At 47.4% G+C, this 20,311-nt stretch overlaps 1 protein-coding gene across 5 annotated transcripts in view; it reads right to left on the minus strand.

The window, feature by feature from the left end:
- The window catches only part of zdhhc1 (zinc finger DHHC-type containing 1), a 54,996-nt gene that overhangs the window by 26,313 nt on the left and 8,372 nt on the right, over positions 1-20,311 (minus strand). For 4 of the 5 annotated variants that reach the window (XM_042315918.1, XM_042315919.1, XM_042315916.1 and 1 more), the window contains exons 3-6: positions 19,906-20,081; positions 15,818-15,919; positions 10,025-10,149; positions 7,191-7,346 (exon numbers count right to left, since the gene is read on the minus strand). In XM_042315918.1, the coding sequence (XP_042171852.1) occupies positions 7,191-7,346; positions 10,025-10,149; positions 15,818-15,919; positions 19,906-20,081 (559 nt within the window). The remainder of the gene's footprint in view (positions 1-7,190; positions 7,347-10,024; positions 10,150-15,817; positions 15,920-19,905; positions 20,082-20,311) is intronic. The other variant, XM_042315920.1, reaches the window with a different exon arrangement.

The raw sequence follows: 20,311 nt of genomic DNA on the forward strand, positions 1-20,311 counted from the left end.
CCTCCCTATGGCCAGTTTACACTGTGTTGTACTGTGACTGGGCCAATTTGGGCTCATTGTTTACACTGTGTGGTACTTGACTGGGCCAATTAGGGCTCATTGTTTACACTGTGTGGGTACTATGACTGGGCCAATTAGGGCTCATTGTTTACACTGTGTTGTACTGTGACTGGGCCAATTAGGGCTAGTTGTTTACACTGTGTTGTACTGTGACTGGGCCAATTAGGGCTCATTGTTTACACTGTGTTGTACTGTGACGGGGCCAATTAGTTCATTGTCATCGTGTGGAACAGGAGGCCCCAGGGACACAGTATATTTACACTGAGTGTACAAAACATTATGAACACCTGCTCTTTCCATGACATAGTCTGACCAGGTGATTCCAGGTGAAGCTATGATCCCTTATTGATGTCACCTGTTAAATCCACTTCTATCAGTGTAGATGAAGGGGAGGAGACGGGTTAAAGAAGGATTTTTAAGCCTTGAGACATGGATTGTGTATGTGTGCCATTGAGAAGGTGAATGGGCAAGACAAAATATTTAAGTGTCTTTGAACAGGGTATGGTAGTAGGTGTCAGGTGCACTGGTTTGAGTGTGTCAAGAACTGCAACGCTGCTGGGGTTTTCACACTCAACAGTTTCCTGTTGTATCAAGAATGGTCCACCACCCAAAGGAGATCAGCGTTCTGGTGTCCAAGGTCACCAGAGCAGGCAAATCCTATTTGACATGCGTGCGCGCACACACACACACACACACAGTGCATGCACACACTGCTCGCGCATGACACAGTCTGACCAGGTGAAACATGATCCGCACACTGCAGAGCCTCCACCTATTTGGCCTTCTATCCTACCAAGTCCATGCTGGGACTAACATACTGGTCTACATTTGTGTGATGTGTGTGTGTGTGTGTGTGTGTGAGAGAGATTTAAGCCAGTGTTGTAACATGGATGTGATTACTTAGTAGTGGGATGCTTTCTAAGCCCATATTTTGATGTTAACAGTGAGCTGTTGCTATGGAGCTGGTTGTATTCACTGGGACTAATGCTGCTGTTGCTATGGAGCTGGTTGTATTATTCACTGGGGCTAATGCTGCTGTTGCTATGGATCTTGTTGTATTATTCACTGGGGCTAATGCTGCTGCTATGCTTGTTGTATTCATGGATCTTGTGGAGCTGTATCAGAATTCCACTGGGGCTAATGCTGCTGTTGCTATGGAGCTGGTTGAATTCACTGGGGCTTATGCTGCTGTTGCTATGCTGGTTGTATTCATGGGGCTTAATGCTGCTGTTGCTATGGAGCTTGTTGTATTCACTGGGGCTAATGCTGCTGTTGCTATGGAGCTTGTTGTATTCACTGGGGCTAATGCTGCTGTTGCTATGGAGCTTGTTGCATTCACTGGGGCTAATGCTGCTGTTGCTATGGAGCTTGTTGCATTCACTGGGGCTAATGCTGCTGTTGCTATGGAGCTTGTTGCATTCACTGGGGCTAATTTGCTGTTGTATGGAGCTTGTTGTGTGTGCTATGGAGCTTGTTGCATTCACTGGGGCTAATGCTGCTGTTGCTATGGAGCTTGTTGCATTCACTGGGGCTAATGCTGCTGTTGCTATGGAGCTTGTTGCATTCACTGGGGCTAATGCTGCTGTTGCTATGGAGCTTGTTGCATTCACTGGGGCTAATGCTGCTGTTGCTATGGAGCTTGTTGCATTCACTGGGGCTAATGCTGCTGTTGCTATGGAGCTTGTTGCATTCACTGGGGCTAATGCTGCTGTTGCTATGGAGCTTGTGGAGCTTGTTGCATTCACTGGGGCTAATGCTGCTGTTGCTATGGAGCTTGTTGCATTCACTGGGGCTAATGCTGCTGTTGCTATGGAGCTTGTTGCATTCACTGGGGCTAATGCTGCTGTTGCTATGGAGCTTGTTGTATTCACTGGGGCTAATGCTGCTGTTGCTATGGAGCTTGTTGCATTCACTGGGGCTAATGCTGCTGTTGCTATGGAGCTTGTTGCATTCACTGGGGCTAATGCTGCTGTTGCTATGGAGCTTGTTGCATTCACTGGGGCTAATGCTGCTGTTGCTATGGAGCTTGTTGCATTCACTGGGGCTAATGCTGCTGTTGCTATGGAGCTTGTTGCATTCACTGGGGCTAATGCTGCTGTTGCTATGGAGCTTGTTGCATTCACTGGGGCTAATGCTGCTGTTGCTGTTGCTCACTGGGGGAGCTTGCTTGGAGCTTGTTGCATTCACTGGGGCTAATGCTGCTGTTGCTATGGAGCTTGTTGCATTCACTGGGGCTAATGCTGCTGTTGCTATGGAGCTTGTTGCATTCACTGGGGCTAATGCTGCTGTTGCTATGGAGCTGGTTGCATTCACTGGGGCTAATGCTGCTGTTGCTATGGAGCTTGTTGCATTCACTGGGGCTAATGCTGCTGTTGCTATGGAGCTTGTTGCATTCACTGGGGCTAATGCTGCTGTTGCTATGGAGCTTGTTGCATTCACTGGGGCTAATGCTGCTGTTGCTATGGAGCTGGTTGCATTCACTGGGGCTAATGCTGCTGTTGCTATGGAGCTGGTTGCATTCACTGGGGCTAATGCTGCTGTTGCTATGGAGCTGGTTGCATTCACTGGGGCTAATGCTGCTGTTGCTATGGAGCTGGTTGTATTCACTGGGGCTAATGCTGCTGTTCCTATGGATCTTGTTGCATTCACTGGGGCTAATGCTGCTGTTGCTATGGAGCTGGTTGTATTCACTGGGGCTAATGCTGCTGTTGCTATGGATCTTGCATTCACTGGGGCTAATGCTGCTGTTGCTATGGAGCTGGTTGCATTCACTGGGGCTAATGCTGCTGTTGCTATGGAGCTGGTTGCATTCACTGGGGCTAATGCTGCTGTTGCTATGGAGCTGGTTGCATTCACTGGGGCTAATGCTGCTGTTGCTATGGAGCTGGTTGCATTCACTGGGGCTAATGCTGCTGTTGCTATGGATCTTGTTGCATTCACTGGGGCTAATGCTGCTGTTGCTGTGGAGGCACACAGCAGGAGACACAGATCAGAATAGAAGTCTAGTCATTTTCAGGGATTAATATTTCCCCACAGCATTGACTCTGTACAGTACACACTAAGAGAGGTAAATATTGTTATTTTTTTATTGACCTTTATTTAACTAGGCAAGTCAGTTAAGAACAAATTCTTATTTTCAATGACGGCCTTCAGGAAACAGTGGGTTAACTGCCTGTTCAGGGGCAGAATTACAGATTTTTACCTTGTCAGCTCGGGGATTCGATCCAACAACCTTTCAGTTACTAGTCCAAAGCTCTAACCACTAGGCTACCCTGCCGCCCCTCCACTCTAACCACTAGGCCCCTCCCCCTCCACTAGTCTACCTGCCGCCCCTCCCCTCTAACCACTAGTCTACCCTGCCACCCCTCCCCTCTAACCACTAGGCTACCCTGCCGCCCCTCCACTCTAACCACTAGGCTACCCCCTCCACCTACCTGCCCCCTCCCCTCTAACCACTAGGCTACCCTGCAGCCCCTCCACTCTAACCACTAGGCTACCCTGCAGCCCCCTCCACTCTAACCACTAGGCTACCCTGCCGCCCCTCCACTCTAACCACTAGGTTACCCTGCCGCCCCTCCACTCTAACCACTAGTCTACCCTACCGCCCCTCCCCTCTAACCACTAGTCTACCCTGCAGCCCCTCCAGTCTAACCACTAGTCTACCCTGCAGCCCCTCCACTCTAACCACTAGTCTACCTGCCGCCCCTCCACTCTAACCACTAGCTACCCTGCCGCCCCTCCCCTCTAACCACTAGTCTACCCTGCCCGCCCCTCCAGTCTAACCACTAGGCTACCCTGCCGCCCCTCCAGTCTAACCACTAGGCTACCCTGCCGCCCCTCCACTCTAACCACTAGGCTACCCTGCCGCCCCTCCACTCTAACCCTAGCCTACCCTGTCGCCCCTCCCCTCTAACCACTAGGCTACCCTGTCGCCCCTCCCCTCTAACCACTAGGCTACCCCCGCCCCTCTAACCACTAGGCTACGCTGCCGCCCCTCCCCTCTAACCACTAGGCTACCCTGCCCCCCTCCCCTCTAACCACTAGGCTACCCTGCCACCCCTCCGCTCTAACCACTAGGCTACCCTCGCCCCTCCGCCCCTCCCCTCTAACCACTAGGCTACCCTGCCGCCCCTCCCTCTAACCACTAGGCTACCTGCCGCCCCTCCCCTCTAACCACTAGTCTACCCTGCCGCCCCTCCCTCTAACCACTAGGCTACCCTGCCGCCCCCCCTCTAACCACTAGGCTACCTGCCCCCTCCCCTCTAACCACTAGTCTACCCTGCCCCCCTCCCCTCTAACCACTAGTCTACCCTGCCGCCCCCCCACTCTAACCACTAGTCTACCCTGCCTCCCCTCCACTCTAACCACTAGTCTACCTGCCTCCCCTCCCCTCTAACCACTAGTCTACCCTGCCGCCCCTCCACTCTAACCACTAGTCTACCTGCCGCCCCTCCACTCTAACCACTAGTCTACCTGCCGCCCCTCCACTCTAACCACTAGTCTACCCTGCCGCCCCTCCCTCTAACCACTAGTCTACCTGCCTCCCCTCCACTCTAACCACTAGTCTACCCTGCCGCCCCTCCACTCTAACCACTAGTCTACCCTGCCGCCCCTCCCCTCTAACCACTAGTCTACCTGCCTCCCCTCCACTCTAACCACTAGTCTACCCTGCCTCCCCTCCCCTCTAACCACTAGTCTACCCTGCCGCCCCATATGATTTAGACTCTTGTTGAGATGTGAAGGACCAAAGTGTACACTATGAGAGATTTTGACTAAGGTATAAAGTTAGTTATATATAAACCCTTAGTTGGTAGGTAAACATTAGATATAAACCCTTAGTTGGTAGGTAAACATTAGATATAAACCCTTAGTTGGTAGGTAAACATTAGTTATATATAAACCCTTAGTTGGTAGGTAAACATTAGATATAAACCCTTAGTTGGTAGGTAAACATTAGATATAAACCCTTAGTTGGTAGGTAAACATTAGATATAAACCCTTAGTTGGTAGGTAAACATTAGATATAAACCCTTAGTTGGTAGGTAAACATTAGATATAAACCCTTAGTTGGTAGGTAAACATGTTAGATATAAACCCTTAGTTGGTAGGTACATGTTAGATATAAATGTGAGTAAACAGTGAGCCAGCTAGATAAACTCACTGAGGTAGAAGTGTAAACAGAGTAGATGCCCCAGCAGACAGACATTACTCAAGGTAAAGTGCCATGCCCCAGCAGACAGATGTTATTAAACTCACTGAGGTAGAAGTGTAAACAGAGTAGATGCCCCAGCAGACAGACAGGTTATTAAACTCACTGAGGGTAGACAGGTTATTAAACTCACTGAGGTAGAAGTGTAAACAGAGTAGATGCCCCAGCAGACAGACAGGTTATTAAACTCACTGAGGTAGAAGTGTAAACAGAGTAGATGCCCCAGCAGACAGACAGGTTATTAAACTCAAAGAAGTAAACAGAGTAGATGCCCCAGCAGACAGATGTTTTAAACTCACTGAGGTAGAAGTGAGTAGATGCCCCAGCAGACAGAAGGTATTAAACTCACTGAGGTAGAAGTGAGAGTAGATGCCCCAGCAGACAGACAGGTTATTAAACTCACTGAAAGTGTAAGCAGAGTAGATGCCCCAGCCAGATGTTTAAACTCACTGAGGTGGAAGAAGTAGATGTTATTAAAACAGAGTAGATGCCCCAGCAGACAGACAGGTTATTAAACTCACTGAGGTAGAAGTGTAAACAGAGTAGATGCCAGCAGACAGACAGGTTATTAAACTCACTGAGGTAGAAGTGTAAACAGAGTAGATGCCCCAGCAGACAGATGTTTAAACTCACTGAGGTAGAAGTGTAAACAGAGTAGATGCCCCAGCAGACAGACATACAAAGAGCCATCCAGCCAGATGTTTAAACTCACTGAGGTAGAAGTGTAAACAGAGTAGATGCCCCAGCAGACAGACAGGTTATTAAACTCACTGAAGAGACAGACAGGTTATTAAACTCACTGAGGTAGAAGTGTAGATAGATGCCCCAGCAGACAGATGTTTAAACTCACTGAGGTAGAAGTGTAAACAGAGTAGATGCCCCAGCAGACAGACATACAAAGAGCCATCCAGCCAGATGTTTAAACTCACTGAGGTAGAAGTGTAAACAGAGTAGATGCCCCAGCAGACAGACAGGTTATTAAACTCACTGAGGTAGAAGTGTAAACAGAGTAGATGCCCCAGCAGACAGACAGGTTATTAAACTCACTGAGGTAGAAGTGTAAACAGAGTAGATGCCCCAGCAGACAGACAGGTTATTAAACTCACTGAGGTAGAAGTGTAAACAGAGTAGATGCCCCAGCAGACAGACAGGTTATTAAACTCACTGAGGTAGAAGTGTAAACAGAGTAGATGCCCCAGCAGACAGACAGGTTATTAAACTCACTGAGGTAGAAGTGTAAACAGAGTAGATGCCCCAGCAGACAGACAGGTTATTAAACTCACTGAGGTAGAAGTGTAAACAGAGTAGATGCCCCAGCAGACAGACAGGTTATTAAACTCACTGAGGTAGAAGTGTAAACAGAGTAGATGCCCCAGCAGACAGACAGGTTATTAAACTCACTGAGGTAGAAGTAAACAGAGTAGATGCCCCAGCAGACAGACAGGTTATTAAACTCACTGAGGTAGAAGTGTAAACAGAGTAGATGCCCCAGCAGACAGACTATTAAACTCACTGAGGTAGAAGTGTAAACAGAGTAGATGCCCCAGCAGACAGACAGGTTATTAAACTCACTGAGGTAGAAGTGTAAACAGAGTAGATGCCCCAGCAGACAGACAGGTTATTAAACTCACTGAGGTAGAAGTGTAAACAGAGTAGATGCCCCAGCAGACAGACAGGTTATTAAACTCACTGAGGTAGAAGTGTAAACAGAGTAGATGCCCCAGCAGACAGACAGGTTATTAAACTCACTGAGGTAGAAGTGTAAACAGATGCCCCAGCAGACAGACAGGTTATTAAACTCACTGAGGTAGAAGTGTAAACAGAGTAGATGCCCCAGCAGACAGACAGGTTATTAAACTCACTGAGGTAGAAGTGTAAACAGAGTAGATGCCCCAGCAGACAGACAGGTTATTAAACTCACTGAGGTAGAAGTGGAAGCAGAGTAGATGCCCCAGCAGCAGACCAGAGAGCAGGCCCAGGGCGATGGTGAGGCCAGCCAGGGCAGGGATGGCTGGGCCTGCTGTGGAGACCGGAGCCACAGGCAGGAAAACAAACCACACCACCGTCTCATTCTTCACTGTGAGGGGGGACAAGGACATCAGCACAGACTTCAGGAGGGGACACATATAGTAAGAGACAGACAACATAGAGACATCAGAACAGACTTCAGGAGGGGACACAGAGAGCTAGTCTTGCATTGCTTCCTTCTCTCTCTATAGACACCAGCTTGCTGAGCAGAGACAGACGACATAGAGACATCAGAACAGACTTCAGGAGGGGACACAGAGAGCTAGTCTTGCATTGCTTCCTTCTCTCTCTATAGACACCAGCTTGCTGAGCAGAGAGACAGACAACATAGAGACATCAGAACAGACTACAGGAGGGGGACACATATACTAAAATCTCTCTCTCTCTAATAATAAAGCTGATAGATTGATTGTGTTTCTCAGTACCAGGGTTTACCTTGGAAGTGTTTATCAGTGCCAGGTACCAGGGTTTACCTTGGAAGTGTTTATCAGTGCCAGGTACCAGGGTTTACCTTGGAAGTGTTTATCAGTACCAGGTACCAGGGTTTACCTTGGAAGTGTTTATCAGTACCAGGGTTTACCTTGGAAGTGTTTATCAGTACCAAGGTATACCTTGGAAGTGCTTATCAGTACCAGGGTTTACCTTGGAAGTGTTTATCAGTGCCAGGTACCAGGGTTTACCTTGGAAGTGTTTATCAGTACCAGGTACCAGGGTTTACCTTGGAAGTGTTTATCAGTACCAGGGTTTACCTTGGAAGTGTTTATCAGTACCAGGTACCAGGGTTTACCTTGGAAGTGTTTATCAGTACCAGGTACCAGGGTTTACCTAGGAAGTGTTTATCAGTGCCAGGGTTTACCTTGGAAGTGTTTATCAGTGCCAGGGTTTACCTTGGAAGTGCTTATCAGTACCAGGTACCAGGGTTTACCTTGGAAGTGTTTCTCAGTACCAGGGTTTACCTTGGAAGTGTTTATCAGTACCAGGGTTTACCTTGGAAGTGTTTATCAGTACCAGGTACCAGGGTTTACCTTGGAAGTGTTTATCAGTACCAGGTACCAGGGTTTACCTTGGAAGTGTTTATCAGTGCCAGGGTTTACCTTGGAAGTGTTTATCAGTGCCAGGGTTTACCTTGGAAGTGTTTATCAGTACCAGGGTTTACCTTGGAAGTGTTTATCAGTGCCAGGGTTTACCTTGGAAGTGTTTATCAGTACCAGGGTTTACCTTGGAAGTGTTTATCAGTGCCAGGGTTTACCTTGGAAGTGTTTATCAGTACCAGGGTTTACCTTGGAAGTGTTTATCAGTGCCAGGGTTTACCTTGGAAGTGTTTATCAGTACCAGGGTTTACCTTGGAAGTGTTTATCAGTGCCAGGGTTTACCTTGGAAGTGTTTATCAGTACCAGGGTTTACCTTGGAAATGTTTATCAGTGCCAGGTACCAGGGTTTACCTTGGAAGTGTTTATCAGTACCAGAGTTTACCTTGGAAGTGTTTATCAGTACCAGGTACCAGGGTTTACCTTGGAAGTGCTTATCAGTACCAGGGTTTACCTTGGAAGTGTTTATCAGTACCAGGGTTTACCTTGGAAGTGTTTATCAGTACCAGGTACCAGGGTTTACCTTGGAAGTGTTTATCAGTACCAGGGTTTACCTTGGAAGTGTTTATCAGTACCAGGTAGCAGGGTTTACCTTGGAAGTGTTTATCAGTACCAGGTAGCAGGGTTTACCTTGGAAGTGCTTATCAGTACCAGGTACCAGGGTTTACCTTGGGAGTGTTTATCAGTACCAGGTACCAGGGTTTACCTTGGAAGTGCTTATCAGTACCAGGTACCAGGGTTTACCTTGGAAGTGTTTATCAGTACCAGTGTTTACCTTGGAAGTGTTTATCAGTACCAAGGTATACCTTGGAAGTGTTTATCAGTACCAGGTACCAGGGTTTACCTTGGAAGTGTTTATCAGTGCCAGGGTTTACCTAGGAAGGGTTTATCAGTACCAGGGTTTACCTAGGAAGTGTTTATCAGTACCATGGTTTACCTTGGAAGTGTTTATCAGTACCAGGTACCAGGGTTTACCTTGGAAGTGTTTGTTTATCAGTACCAGGGTTTACCTTGGAAGTGTTTATCAGTACCAGGGTTTACCTTGGAAGTGTTTATCAGTACCAGGGTTTACCTAGGAAGGGTTTATCAGTACCAGGGTTTACCTAGGAAGTGTTTATCAGTACCATGGTTTACCTTGGAATTGTTTATCAGTACCAGGTACCAGGGTTTACCTTGGAAGTGTTTATCAGTACCAGGGTTTACCTTGGAAGTGTTTATCAGTACCAGGTACCAGGGTTTACCTTGGAAGTGCTTATCAGTACCAGGTACCAGGGTTTACCTTGGAAGTGTTTATCAGTACCAGGGTTTACCTAGGAAGTGTTTATCAGTACCAGGTACCAGGGTTTACCTTGGAAGTGTTTATCAGTACCAGGGTTTACCTTGGAAGTGTTTATCAGTACCAGGGTTTACCTTGGAAGTGTTTATCAGTACCAGGGTTTACCTAGGAAGTGTTTATCAGTACCAGGGTTTACCTTGGAGGTGTCAGTACCAGGGTTTACCTTGGAAGTGTTTATCAGTACCAGGGTTTCACCTTGGAAGTGCTTATCAGTACCAGGTACCAGGGTTTCACCTTGGAAGTGTTTATCAGTACCAGGTACCAGGGTTTACCTTGGAAGTGTTTATCAGTACCAGGGTTTACCTTGGAAGTGTTTATCAGTGCGCAGCTTTGAGGGATCCAAGAAGAACTCGATGAAGATGTAACTGGCGATGACGACCACCAGGCATATACCCAGCAGAGCAGAGATCACACTGTTCAGGAAGAGCCTGGGGTAGAGAGAGAGAGGTTAGGGTACATGAACACAGAGATCACACTGTTCAGGAAGAGCCTGGGGTAGAGAGAGAGAGGTTAGGGTACATGAACACATAGATCACACTGTTCAGGAAGAGCCTGGGGTAGAGAGAGAGGATAGGTTAGGGTACATGAACACTAACCTTCAGGCCTAAAGTCACCAAGGAGAGCATTCTAACCTTCAGGCCTAAAGTCACCAAGGAGAGCATTCTAACCTTCAGGCCTAAAGTCACCAAGGAGAGCATTCTAACCTTCAGACCTAAAGTCACCAAGGAGAGCATTCTAACCTTCAGACCTAAAGTCACCAAGGAGAGCATTCTAACCTTCAGACCTAAAGTCACCAAGGAGAGCATTCTAACCTTCAGACCTAAAGTCACCAAGGAGAGCATTCTAACCTTCAGACCTAAAGTCACCAAGGAGAGCACTCTAACCTTCAGACCTAAAGTCACCAAGGAGAGCATTCTAACCTTCAGACCTAAAGTCACCAAGGAGAGCATTCTAACCTTCAGACCTAAAGTCACCAAGGAGAGCACTCTAACCTTCAGACCTAAAGTCACCAAGGAGAGCATTCTAACCTTCAGACCTAAAGTCACCAAGGAGAGCATTCTAACCTTCAGACATAAAGTCACCAAGGAGAGCATTCTAACCTTCAGACCTAAAGTCACCAAGGAGAGCATTCTAACCTTCAGACATAAAGTCACCAAGGAGAGCATGCAGACGTGTGTGATTTATTTTAGAAAAAGGTTTGAATTATAACGACACAACCTGTCCTCTTTATCGCCTTGCAACCAATCGATCACGTCTCTAGTTTAGCGTTTTAATCGCTGTCACTACAGTCACACAAAACAATACAAAATGTGGTCATTATTCACCTTTAACTTTTTAAAGCTCATTTCAATTCAAGGAAAAAGGTAGCGAACACGCTGACCAACGAGCGTCTGCGTCACCAGAAGCTAAAATAGAACTTTGTTCAAATCAGCTGAAACCGCCCAAAGCCCGAGCAAACTCACGGCCGACCTCGTTCCTTGTTCCACAATTCCAGTGTTGAATATTCATGACTCGCATCAGGACTAAAAGCCTTAAAATAAAGTCCTTGCTGATAGGGTTTCCCAGCGCACAGTAAAGAGGTCTGTTTCAGAATATAATATATGCCATTTAGCAGACTTGTTTCATCCAAAAGAGACGTACTACTGTGCGTGTTTACCCTGAGTATGTTGACTGTGTCCCAAGCTGAGGCTGAGCAGCACATGACTACATTATGAGTAAACTGTTTTTTTTTAGTCAAGAAACCTGGTTTCCTCTGCCAGGAGAATGACAGTTGGCCGCAGGTGGATCTTCCAGCAAGACAATAACCCCAAGCAACACATCAACATCCACACAGAAATGGTTCATTGACCACAAAAATCAACATTTTGCAATGGCCATCTCAGTCTCCGGACCCATTGAAAACCTGTTGAAGTGAAGAGGACAGTCCATAGGTCTCACTGCCATTATGGTCCCCAAGGTGAGGTATTGAAAACCTGTCTCACTGCCATTATGGTCCCAAGGTGAGGTATTGAAAACAAGGGTGTCAATAATTTAGACAAATATATTACTTGTTAAACAAACTCTCTTCCTCTGAGAAATGGTATTACATATCATTTCCCAATACAATATAGCTCAGTATTTGAGTTATTTATTTTATACAGTCATTGTTTTGCTTTATTAAGGGTGTCAATAATTACAGACCCCACTGTATAAAACCTATACTGGCAGAATGAGGGAAAGAGAGAGGCAGAATGAGGGAAAGAGAGAGGCAGAATGAGAGAAAGAGACAGAGAAAGAGAGAGGCAGAATGAGAGAAAGACAGAGAGAGGCAGAATGAGAGAAAGAGACAGAGAAAGAGAGAGGCAGAATGAGAGAAAGACAGAGGGAAAGAGAGAGGCAGGATGAGAGAAAGACAGAGAAAGAGAGAGGCAGAATGAGGGAAAGAGAGAGGGAAAGAGGCAGAATGGGGGAAAGAGAGAGGGAAAGAGAGAGGCAGGATGAGGGAAAGAGAGAGGCAGATTGAGAGAAAGAGAGGGAAAGAGAGAGGCAGAATGAGAGAAAGACAGAGGGAAAGAGAGAGGCAGAATAGACAGAGGGAAAGACAGAGGAGAGAGGCAGGATGAGAGAAAGACAGAGGGAAAGAGAGAGGCAGGATGAGAGAAAGACAGAGAAAAGAGAGGCAGAATGAGGGAAAGAGAGAGGGAAAGAGAGGCAGAATGAGAGAAAGAGAGAGGGAAAGAGAGAGGCAGGATGAGAGAAAGAAAGAGAGGCAGAATGAGGGAAAGAGAGAGGGAAAGAGAGAGGCAGAATGAGAGAAAGACAGAGGGAAAGAGAGAGGCAGGATGAGAGAAAGACAGAGGGAAAGAGAGAGGCAGGATGAGAGAAAGACAGAGAAAGAGAGAGGCAGGATGAGAGAAAGACAGAGAAAGAAAGAGAGAGGCAGAATGAGGGAAAGAGAGAATGAGCAGAGGGAAAGAGAGAGGCAGAATGAGGGAAAGAGAGAGGGAAAGAGAGAGGCAGGATGAGAGAAAGACAGAGGGAAAGAGAGAGGCAGAATGAGAGAAAGACAGAGGGAAAGAGAGAGGCAGGATGAGAGAAAGACAGAGAGAGAGGCAGAATGAGGGAAAGAGAAAGAGAGAGGCAGAATGAGGGAAAGAGAGAGGGAAAGAGAGGCAGAATGAGAGAAAGAGAGAGGAAAGAGAGAGGCAGGATGAGAGAAAGACAGAGAAAGAGAGAGGCAGAATGAGGGAAAGAGAGAGGGAAAGAGAGAGGCAGAATGAGAGAAAGAGAGAGGGAAAGAGAGAGGCAGAATGAGGGAAAGAGAGAGGGAAAGAGAGAGGCAGAATGAGGGAAAGAGAGAGGGAAAGAGAGAGGCAGAATGAGAGAAAGAGAGAGGGAAAGAGAGAGGGAAAAAGAGAGAGAGGAAAGAGAGAGGGAAAGAGAGAGGCAGAATGAGGGAAAGAGAGAGGGAAAGAGAGAGGGAAAGAGAGAGGGAAAGAGAGAGGCAGAATGAGGGAAAGAGAGAGGGAAAAGAGAGAGGGAAAGAGAGGGAAAGAGAAAGAGGGAAAGAGAGAGGCAGAATGAGGGAAAGAGAGAGGGAAAGAGAGAGGCAGAATGAGGGAAAGAGAGAGGGAAAGAGAGAGGCAGAATGAGAGGAAAGAGAGAGGGAAAGAGAGAGGCAGAATGAGGGAAAGAGAGAGGGAAAGAGAGAGGCAGAATGAGAGAAAAGAGAGGGAAAGAGAGAGGCAGGATGAGAGAAAGACAGAGAAAGAGAGAGGCAGAATGAGGGAAAGAGAGAGGGAAAAGAGAGGCAGAATGAGGGAAAAGAGAGGGAAAGAGAGAGGCAGAATGAGAGAAAGAAAGAGAGAGGCAGAATGAGAGAAAGACAGAGGGAAAGAGAGAGGCAGGATGAGAGAAAGACAGAGAAAGAGAGAGGCAGAATGAGGGAAAGAGAGAGGGAAAGAGAGAGGCAGAATGAGGGAAAGAGAGAGGGAAAGAGAGAGGCAGAATGAGAGAAAGAAAGAGAGAGGCAGAATGAGGGAAAGAGAGAAAGAAAGAGAGAGGCAGAATGAGAGAAAGAGAGAAAGAAAGAAAGAGGCAGAATGAGGGAAAGAGAGAGGCAGAATGAGAGAAAGAAAGAGAGAGGCAGAATGAGAGAAAGACAGAGGGAAAGAGAGAGGCAGGATGAGAGAAAGAGACAGAGAAAGAGAGAGGCAGAATGAGGGAAAGAGAGAGGGAAAGAGAGAGGCAGAATGAGAGAAAGACAGAGGGAAAGAGAGAGGCAGAATGAGAGAAAGAGAGAGGGAAAGAGAGAGGCAGAATGAGAGAAAGAGAGAAAGAAAGAGAGATGCAGAATGAGGGAAAGAGAGAAAGAAAGAGAGAGGCAGAATGAGGGAAAGAGAGAAAGAAAGAGAGAGGCAGAATGAGAGAAAGAGAGAGGCAGAATGAGAGAAAGACAGAGGGAAAGAGAGAGGCAGAATGAGAGAAAGAGAGAGGGAAAGAGAGAGGCAGAATGAGAGAAAGACAGAGAAAGAGAGAGGCAGAATGAGAGAAAGAGAGAGGCAGAATGAGAGAAAAGAGAGAGAAAGAGAGAAAGAGAGAGGCAGAATGAGGGAAGAGAGAGAGGGAAGGCAGAATGAGGGAAAGAGAGAGGGAAAGAGAGAGGCAGAATGAGAGAAAGAGACAGAGAAAGAGAGAGGCAGAATGAGAGAAAGACAGAGAGAGGCAGAATGAGAGAAAGAGACAGAGAAAGAGAGAGGCAGAATGAGAGAAAGACAGAGGGAAAGAGAGAGGCAGGATGAGAGAAAGACAGAGAAAGAGAGAGGCAGAATGGGGGAAAGAGAGAGGGAAAGAGGCAGAATGAGGGAAAGAGAGAGGGAAAGAGAGAGGCAGGATGAGGGAAAGAGAGAGGCAGATTGAGAGAAAGAGAGGGAAAGAGAGAAAGAGAGAGGCAGAATGAGGGAAGGAGAGAGGCAGAATGAGGGAAGGAGAGAGGCAGAATGAGGAAAGGAGAGAGGCAGAATGAGGGAAAGAGAGAGGCAGAATGAGGGAAGGAGAGAGGCAGAATGAGGGAAGGAGAGAAGCAGAATGAGGGAAAGAGAGAGATGCAGAATGAGAGAGAGAGAGATGCAGAATGAGAGAGAGAGATGCAGAATGAGAGAGAGAGATGCAGAATGAGAGAGAGAGAGGCAGAATGAGAGAGAGAGAGGCAGAATGAGAGAAAGAGAGAGGCAGAATGAGAGAAAGAGAGAGGCAGAATGAGAGAAAGAGAGAGGCAGAATGAGGGAAAGAGAGGCAGAATGAGGGAAAGAGAGGCAGAATGAGGGAAAGAGAGAGGCAGAATGAGGGAAAGAGAGAGGCAGAATGAGGGAAAGAGAGAGGCAGAATGAGGGAAAGAGAGAGGCAGAATGAGGGAAAGAGAGGCAGAATGAGGGAAAGAGAGGCAGAATGAGGGAAAGAGAGGAAGAATGAGGGAAAGAGAAGAAGAATGAGGGAAAGAGAAGAAGAATGAGGGAAAGAGAAGAAGAATGAGGGAAAGAGGCAGAATGAGGGAAAGAGGCAGAATGAGGGAAAGAGAGAGGGAAAGAGGCAGAATGAGGGAAAGAAGCAGAATGGGAGAAAGAGAGAGGGAAAGAGGCAGAATGAGGGAAAGAGAAGAAGAATGAGGGAAAGAGTAAGAATGAGGGAAAGAGAATAAGAATGAGGGAAAGAGAGGCAGAATGAGGGAAAGAGAGGGAAAGAGAGAGGGAAAGAGGCAGAATGAGGGAAAGAGGCAGAATGAGGGAGAGAGGCAGAATGAGGGAAAGAGAGGCAGAATGAGGGAAAGAGAGGCAGAATGAGGGAAAGAGAGGCAGAATGAGGGAAAGAGGCAGAATGAGGGAGAGAGGCAGAATGAGGGAAAGAGAGGCAGAATGAGGGAAAGAGAGGCAGAATGAGGGAAAGAGAGGGAAAAAGAGGCAGAATGAGGGAAAGAGAGTAGATAAGATACAAATAAACAATGTAAGGAGAAAGAGAGAGAAAAGGAGAGAGAAAAGGAGAGAGAGAGAGAGAGAGAGAAAAGGGGAGAGAAAAGGAGAGACAGATATTGAGATGAAGAAGAACAAGAGAGATACTGACCAGTAATTCCGGCTCCCGACACAGTTGTTGAGCCACCTGCAGTGATGGTCAAAACTAGCAACACACTTGTTACAGGCACTGCAGTGTTTGGATTTGGGGCCCCTGCAACACACCACACGTCTCAGTAAAGGGTATAAACACATATTCATACACACTGTGACTGGCCCTGAACATTACAGACCCCCAGGGCAGGGGTCACCATATGAGCTGGTAGTTATGGGCTGTTAGGCTTATGGCTGTTTCTCCTCATGACATATGAAACATTATGTTGACCTGCTGACTGGCCAGTCTGCATAAACAGTTGGTTCTGGTGCCCAGATGACTCCTCCTCAGTCCCTACTGACCAGCCTGAGATATAATCAAATATAGATGTGTTCTGGTGCCCAGGTGACTCCTCCTCAGTCCCTACTGACCAGCCTGAGATATAATCAAGATAGATGTGTTCTGGTGTCCAGATGACTCCTCCTCAGTCCCTACTGACCAGCCTGAGATATAGATGTGTTCTGGTGTCCAGACGACTCCTCCTCAGTCCCTACTGACCAGCCTGAGTTATAATCAAATATAGATGTGTTCTGGTGCCCAGATGACTCCTCCTCAGTCCCTACTGACCAGCCTGAGATATAGATGTGTTCTGGTGGCCAGATGACTCCTCCTCAGTCCCTACTGACCAGCCCGAGATATAGATGTGTTCTGGTGGCCAGATGACTCCTCCTCAGTCCCTACTGACCAGCCTGAGATATAGATGTGTTCTGGTGTCCAGACGACTCCTCCTCAGTCCCTACTGACCAGCCTGAGTTATAATCAAATATAGATGTGTGCGAGACAGGAGAGGGGCTGCTGGGGGAGAGGCTCTGACTCTCTCTCATCCCCAGACATGTCAACTCTTCTAGTCTGCTGCCCTCAATCCTCTCCACCCTCCAGTCCTGTCTTCCTCTAAGCCACCCACACAGTCCTGTCCAGTCCTGTCTTCCTCTAAGCCACCCACACAGTCCTGTCCAGTCCTGTCTTCCTCTAAGCCACCCACACAGTCCTGTCCAGTCCTGTCTTCCTCTAAGCCACCCACACAGTCCTGTCCAGTCCTGTCCTGTCCTGTCCAGTCCTGTCTTCCTCTAAGCCACCCACACAGTCCTGTCCAGTCCTGTCCTGTCCAGTCCTGTCTTCCTCTAAGCCACCCACACAGTCCTGTCCAGTCCTGTCCAGTCCTGTCTTCCTCTAAGCCACCCACACAGTCCTGTCCAGTCCTGTCCAGTCCTGTCTTCCTCTAAGCCACCCACACAGTCCTGTCCAGCCCTGTCCAGTCCTGTCTTGTCCAGCCCTGTCCAGTCCTGTCCTGTCCAGCCCTGTCCTGTCCAGCCCTGTCCTGTCCAGTCGTCTCCCCTAATCTGCTAGTATATAACAGCCCTGTCCAGTCATCTCCCCTAATCTGCTAGTATATAACAGCCCTGTCCAGTCGTCTCCCCTAATCTGCTAGTATATAACAGCCCTGTCCAGTCGTCTCCCCTAATCTGCTAGTATATAACAGCCCTGTCCAGTCGTCTCCCCTAATCTGCTAGTATATAACAGCCCTGTCCAGTCGTCTCCCCTAATCTGCTAGTATATAACAGCCCTGTCCAGTCGTCTCCCTAATCTGCTAGTATATAACAGCCCTGTCCAGTCGTCTCCCTAATCTGCTAGCATATAACAGCCCTGTCCAGTCGTCTCCCTAATCTCTGCTAGTATATAACAGCCCTGTCCAGTCGTCTCCCTAATCTGCTAGTATATAACAGCCCCTCGTCTCCCTAATCTGCTAGTATATAACAGCCCTGTCCAGTCGTCTCCCTAATCTGCTAGTATATAACAGCCCTGTCCAGTCGTCTCCCTAATCTGCTAGTATATAACAGCCCTGTCCAGTCGTCTCCCTAATCTGCTAGTATATAACAGCCCTGTCCAGTCGTCTCCCTAATCTGCTAGTATATAACAGCCCTGTCCAGTCGTCTCCCTAATCTGCTAGTATATAACAGCCCTGTCCAGTCGTCTCCCTAATCTGCTAGTATATAACAGCCCTGTCCAGTCGTCTCCCTAATCTGCTAGTATATAACAGCCCTGTCCAGTCGTCTCCCTAATCTGCTAGTATATAACAGCCCTGTCCAGTCGTCTCCCCTAATCTGCTAGTATATAACAGCCCTGTCCAGTCGTCTCCCCTAATCTGCTAGTATATAACAGCCCTGTCCAGTCGTCTCCCCTAATCTGCTAGTATATAACAGTGCCATCGAAAAGTATTCAGACCCCTTAATTTTTTTTACACAGTTTGTTTTACGTTAAAGCCTTATTCTAAAATTGATTGTAAAGGCCCCACAATTTACAGTGCATGTCAGAGCAAAAACCAAGCCATGAGGTTGAAGGAATTGTCCTTCGAGCTCCGAGACAGGATTGTGTCGAGGCACAGATCTGGGAAAGGGTAGCAAAAACTGTCTGCAGCATTGAAGGTCCTCAAGAACACAGTGGCCTCCATCATTCTTAAATGGAAGACGTTTGGAAACACCAAGACTCTTCCTAGAGCTGGCCCTTCGGGAAGAAAGGCCTTGGTCAGGTAGGTGACCTGATGTTCACTCGGACAGAGCTCCAGAATTCCTCTGTGGAGATGGGAGAACCTTCCAGAAGGACAACGACCCTAAGCACACAGCCAAGACAACGCGGGTGTGGCTTCGGGACACGTTTCTGAATATCCATGAGCAGCCCAGCCAGAGACCGGACTTGAACCCGATCGAACATCTCAGGAGAGACCTGAAAATAGCTGTGCAGCGACGCTCCCCATCCAACCTGACAGAGCCTGAGAGGATCTGCAGAGAAGAATGGGAGAAACTCCCCAAATACAGGTGTGCCAAGCTTGTAGCATCATACCCAAGAAGACTGCAGGCTGTAATCGCTGCCAAAGGTGCTTCAACAAAGTACTGAGTAAAGGGTCTGAATAGTTATGTATATGTGATATTTCAGTTATTTAAAAAATATGTATTTAAATTTTTTTCTAAAAACCTGTTTTTGCTTTTTCATTCTGGATTGATGAGAGAAAAAACACAATTTAATCCATGTTAGAATAAAGCAATGACGTAATAAAATGTGTAAAAAGTCAAAGAAGTCTGAATAGTTACAGAATGCTCTGTAGGCCTAGTATTGTTATTGCATTGGTTTCCACGGCAACCCCCTAGCCTCCTCCTTCCCCTTCATCAACCTCCCTCTGTTCATCTGCTGCCCCCCCCTGACTATCTGTTAGCCCTCCTGTTCTGTCCTGCTGCCTCCCTTCTGCCCAGCAACAACCCTCCTCAGTCAGCTCCTCAGCCCGTCAGGGGGGTCTCCCAGCACTACGGTACCCCAGCCCCCACTCTTATGACTCTATTAATGTACAGCCAGACTACTCTACTGACTGGTCTAACTACTGACCTCAGATCAGTCTTTAAGTGTCTCTCTACTCTGACATGCTACACAGCAGGTCACTATGTTATGTAGCTCCAGAGAGAGAGAGAGAGAGACAGAAACAGAGAGAGAGAAACAGAGAGATGCCCTGATGGTGATATTTCTCTGTGAGGCTCTACACCTGCATTGCTTGCTGTTTGGGGTTTTAGGCTGGGTTTCTGTACAGCACTTTGAGATATCAGCTGATGTACGAAGGGCTATATAAATAAATTTGATTTGATACAAAAGACAGTACTCACACGTCTACTTCACAGAGGTGATATTTCTCTGTGAGGCTATACAAAGACAGTACTCACACGTCTACTTCACAGAGGTGATATTTCTCTGTGAGGCTATACAAAGACAGTACTCACACGTCTACTTCACAGAGGTGATATTTCTCTGTGAGGCTATACAAAGACAGTACTCACACGTCTACTTCACAGAGGTGATATTTCTCTGTGAGGCTATACAAAGACAGTACTCACACGTCTACTTCACAGAGGTGATATTTCTCTGTGAGGCTATACAAAGACAGTACTCACACGTCTACTTCACAGAGGTGATATTTCTCTGTGAGGCTATACAAAGACAGTACTCACACGTCTACTTCACAGAGGTGATATTTCTCTGTGAGGCTATACAAAGACAGTACTCACACGTCTACTTCACAGAGGTAGCAGTGGCAGTTCTCGATGACGTGGGCATGTTTGGTGCGGTCGAACACGGGCACGGGGCCGTGGTAGCTCTTGGCCCTGACGTTGTAGTCCGCGGGGTCGATGGAAACCGCCATCAGGTGGACGAACAGGTGACACACAAACATGATGCCCGTGCACTGGAGACGGGAGGCAGTTAAGGACCTGGTCCTGTATGCTGTGGTTGTATAACCTCAAAACCAACAGAACAGGATGCTGTATGTACAGTCTCTCAGTAATAGTAGGGTTAGGTTCAGTCTACTCCATCATGTCAGGATGCTGTATGTACAGTCTGTCAGTAACAGTAGGGTTAGGTTCAGTCTACTCCATCATGCATGTACAGTCTGTCAGTAATAGTAGGGTTAGGTTC

This window comes from Oncorhynchus tshawytscha, unplaced genomic scaffold (assembly GCF_018296145.1).
Source record: "Oncorhynchus tshawytscha isolate Ot180627B unplaced genomic scaffold, Otsh_v2.0 Un_contig_2931_pilon_pilon, whole genome shotgun sequence".
Taxonomy (NCBI): Eukaryota; Metazoa; Chordata; class Actinopteri; order Salmoniformes; family Salmonidae; genus Oncorhynchus; species Oncorhynchus tshawytscha.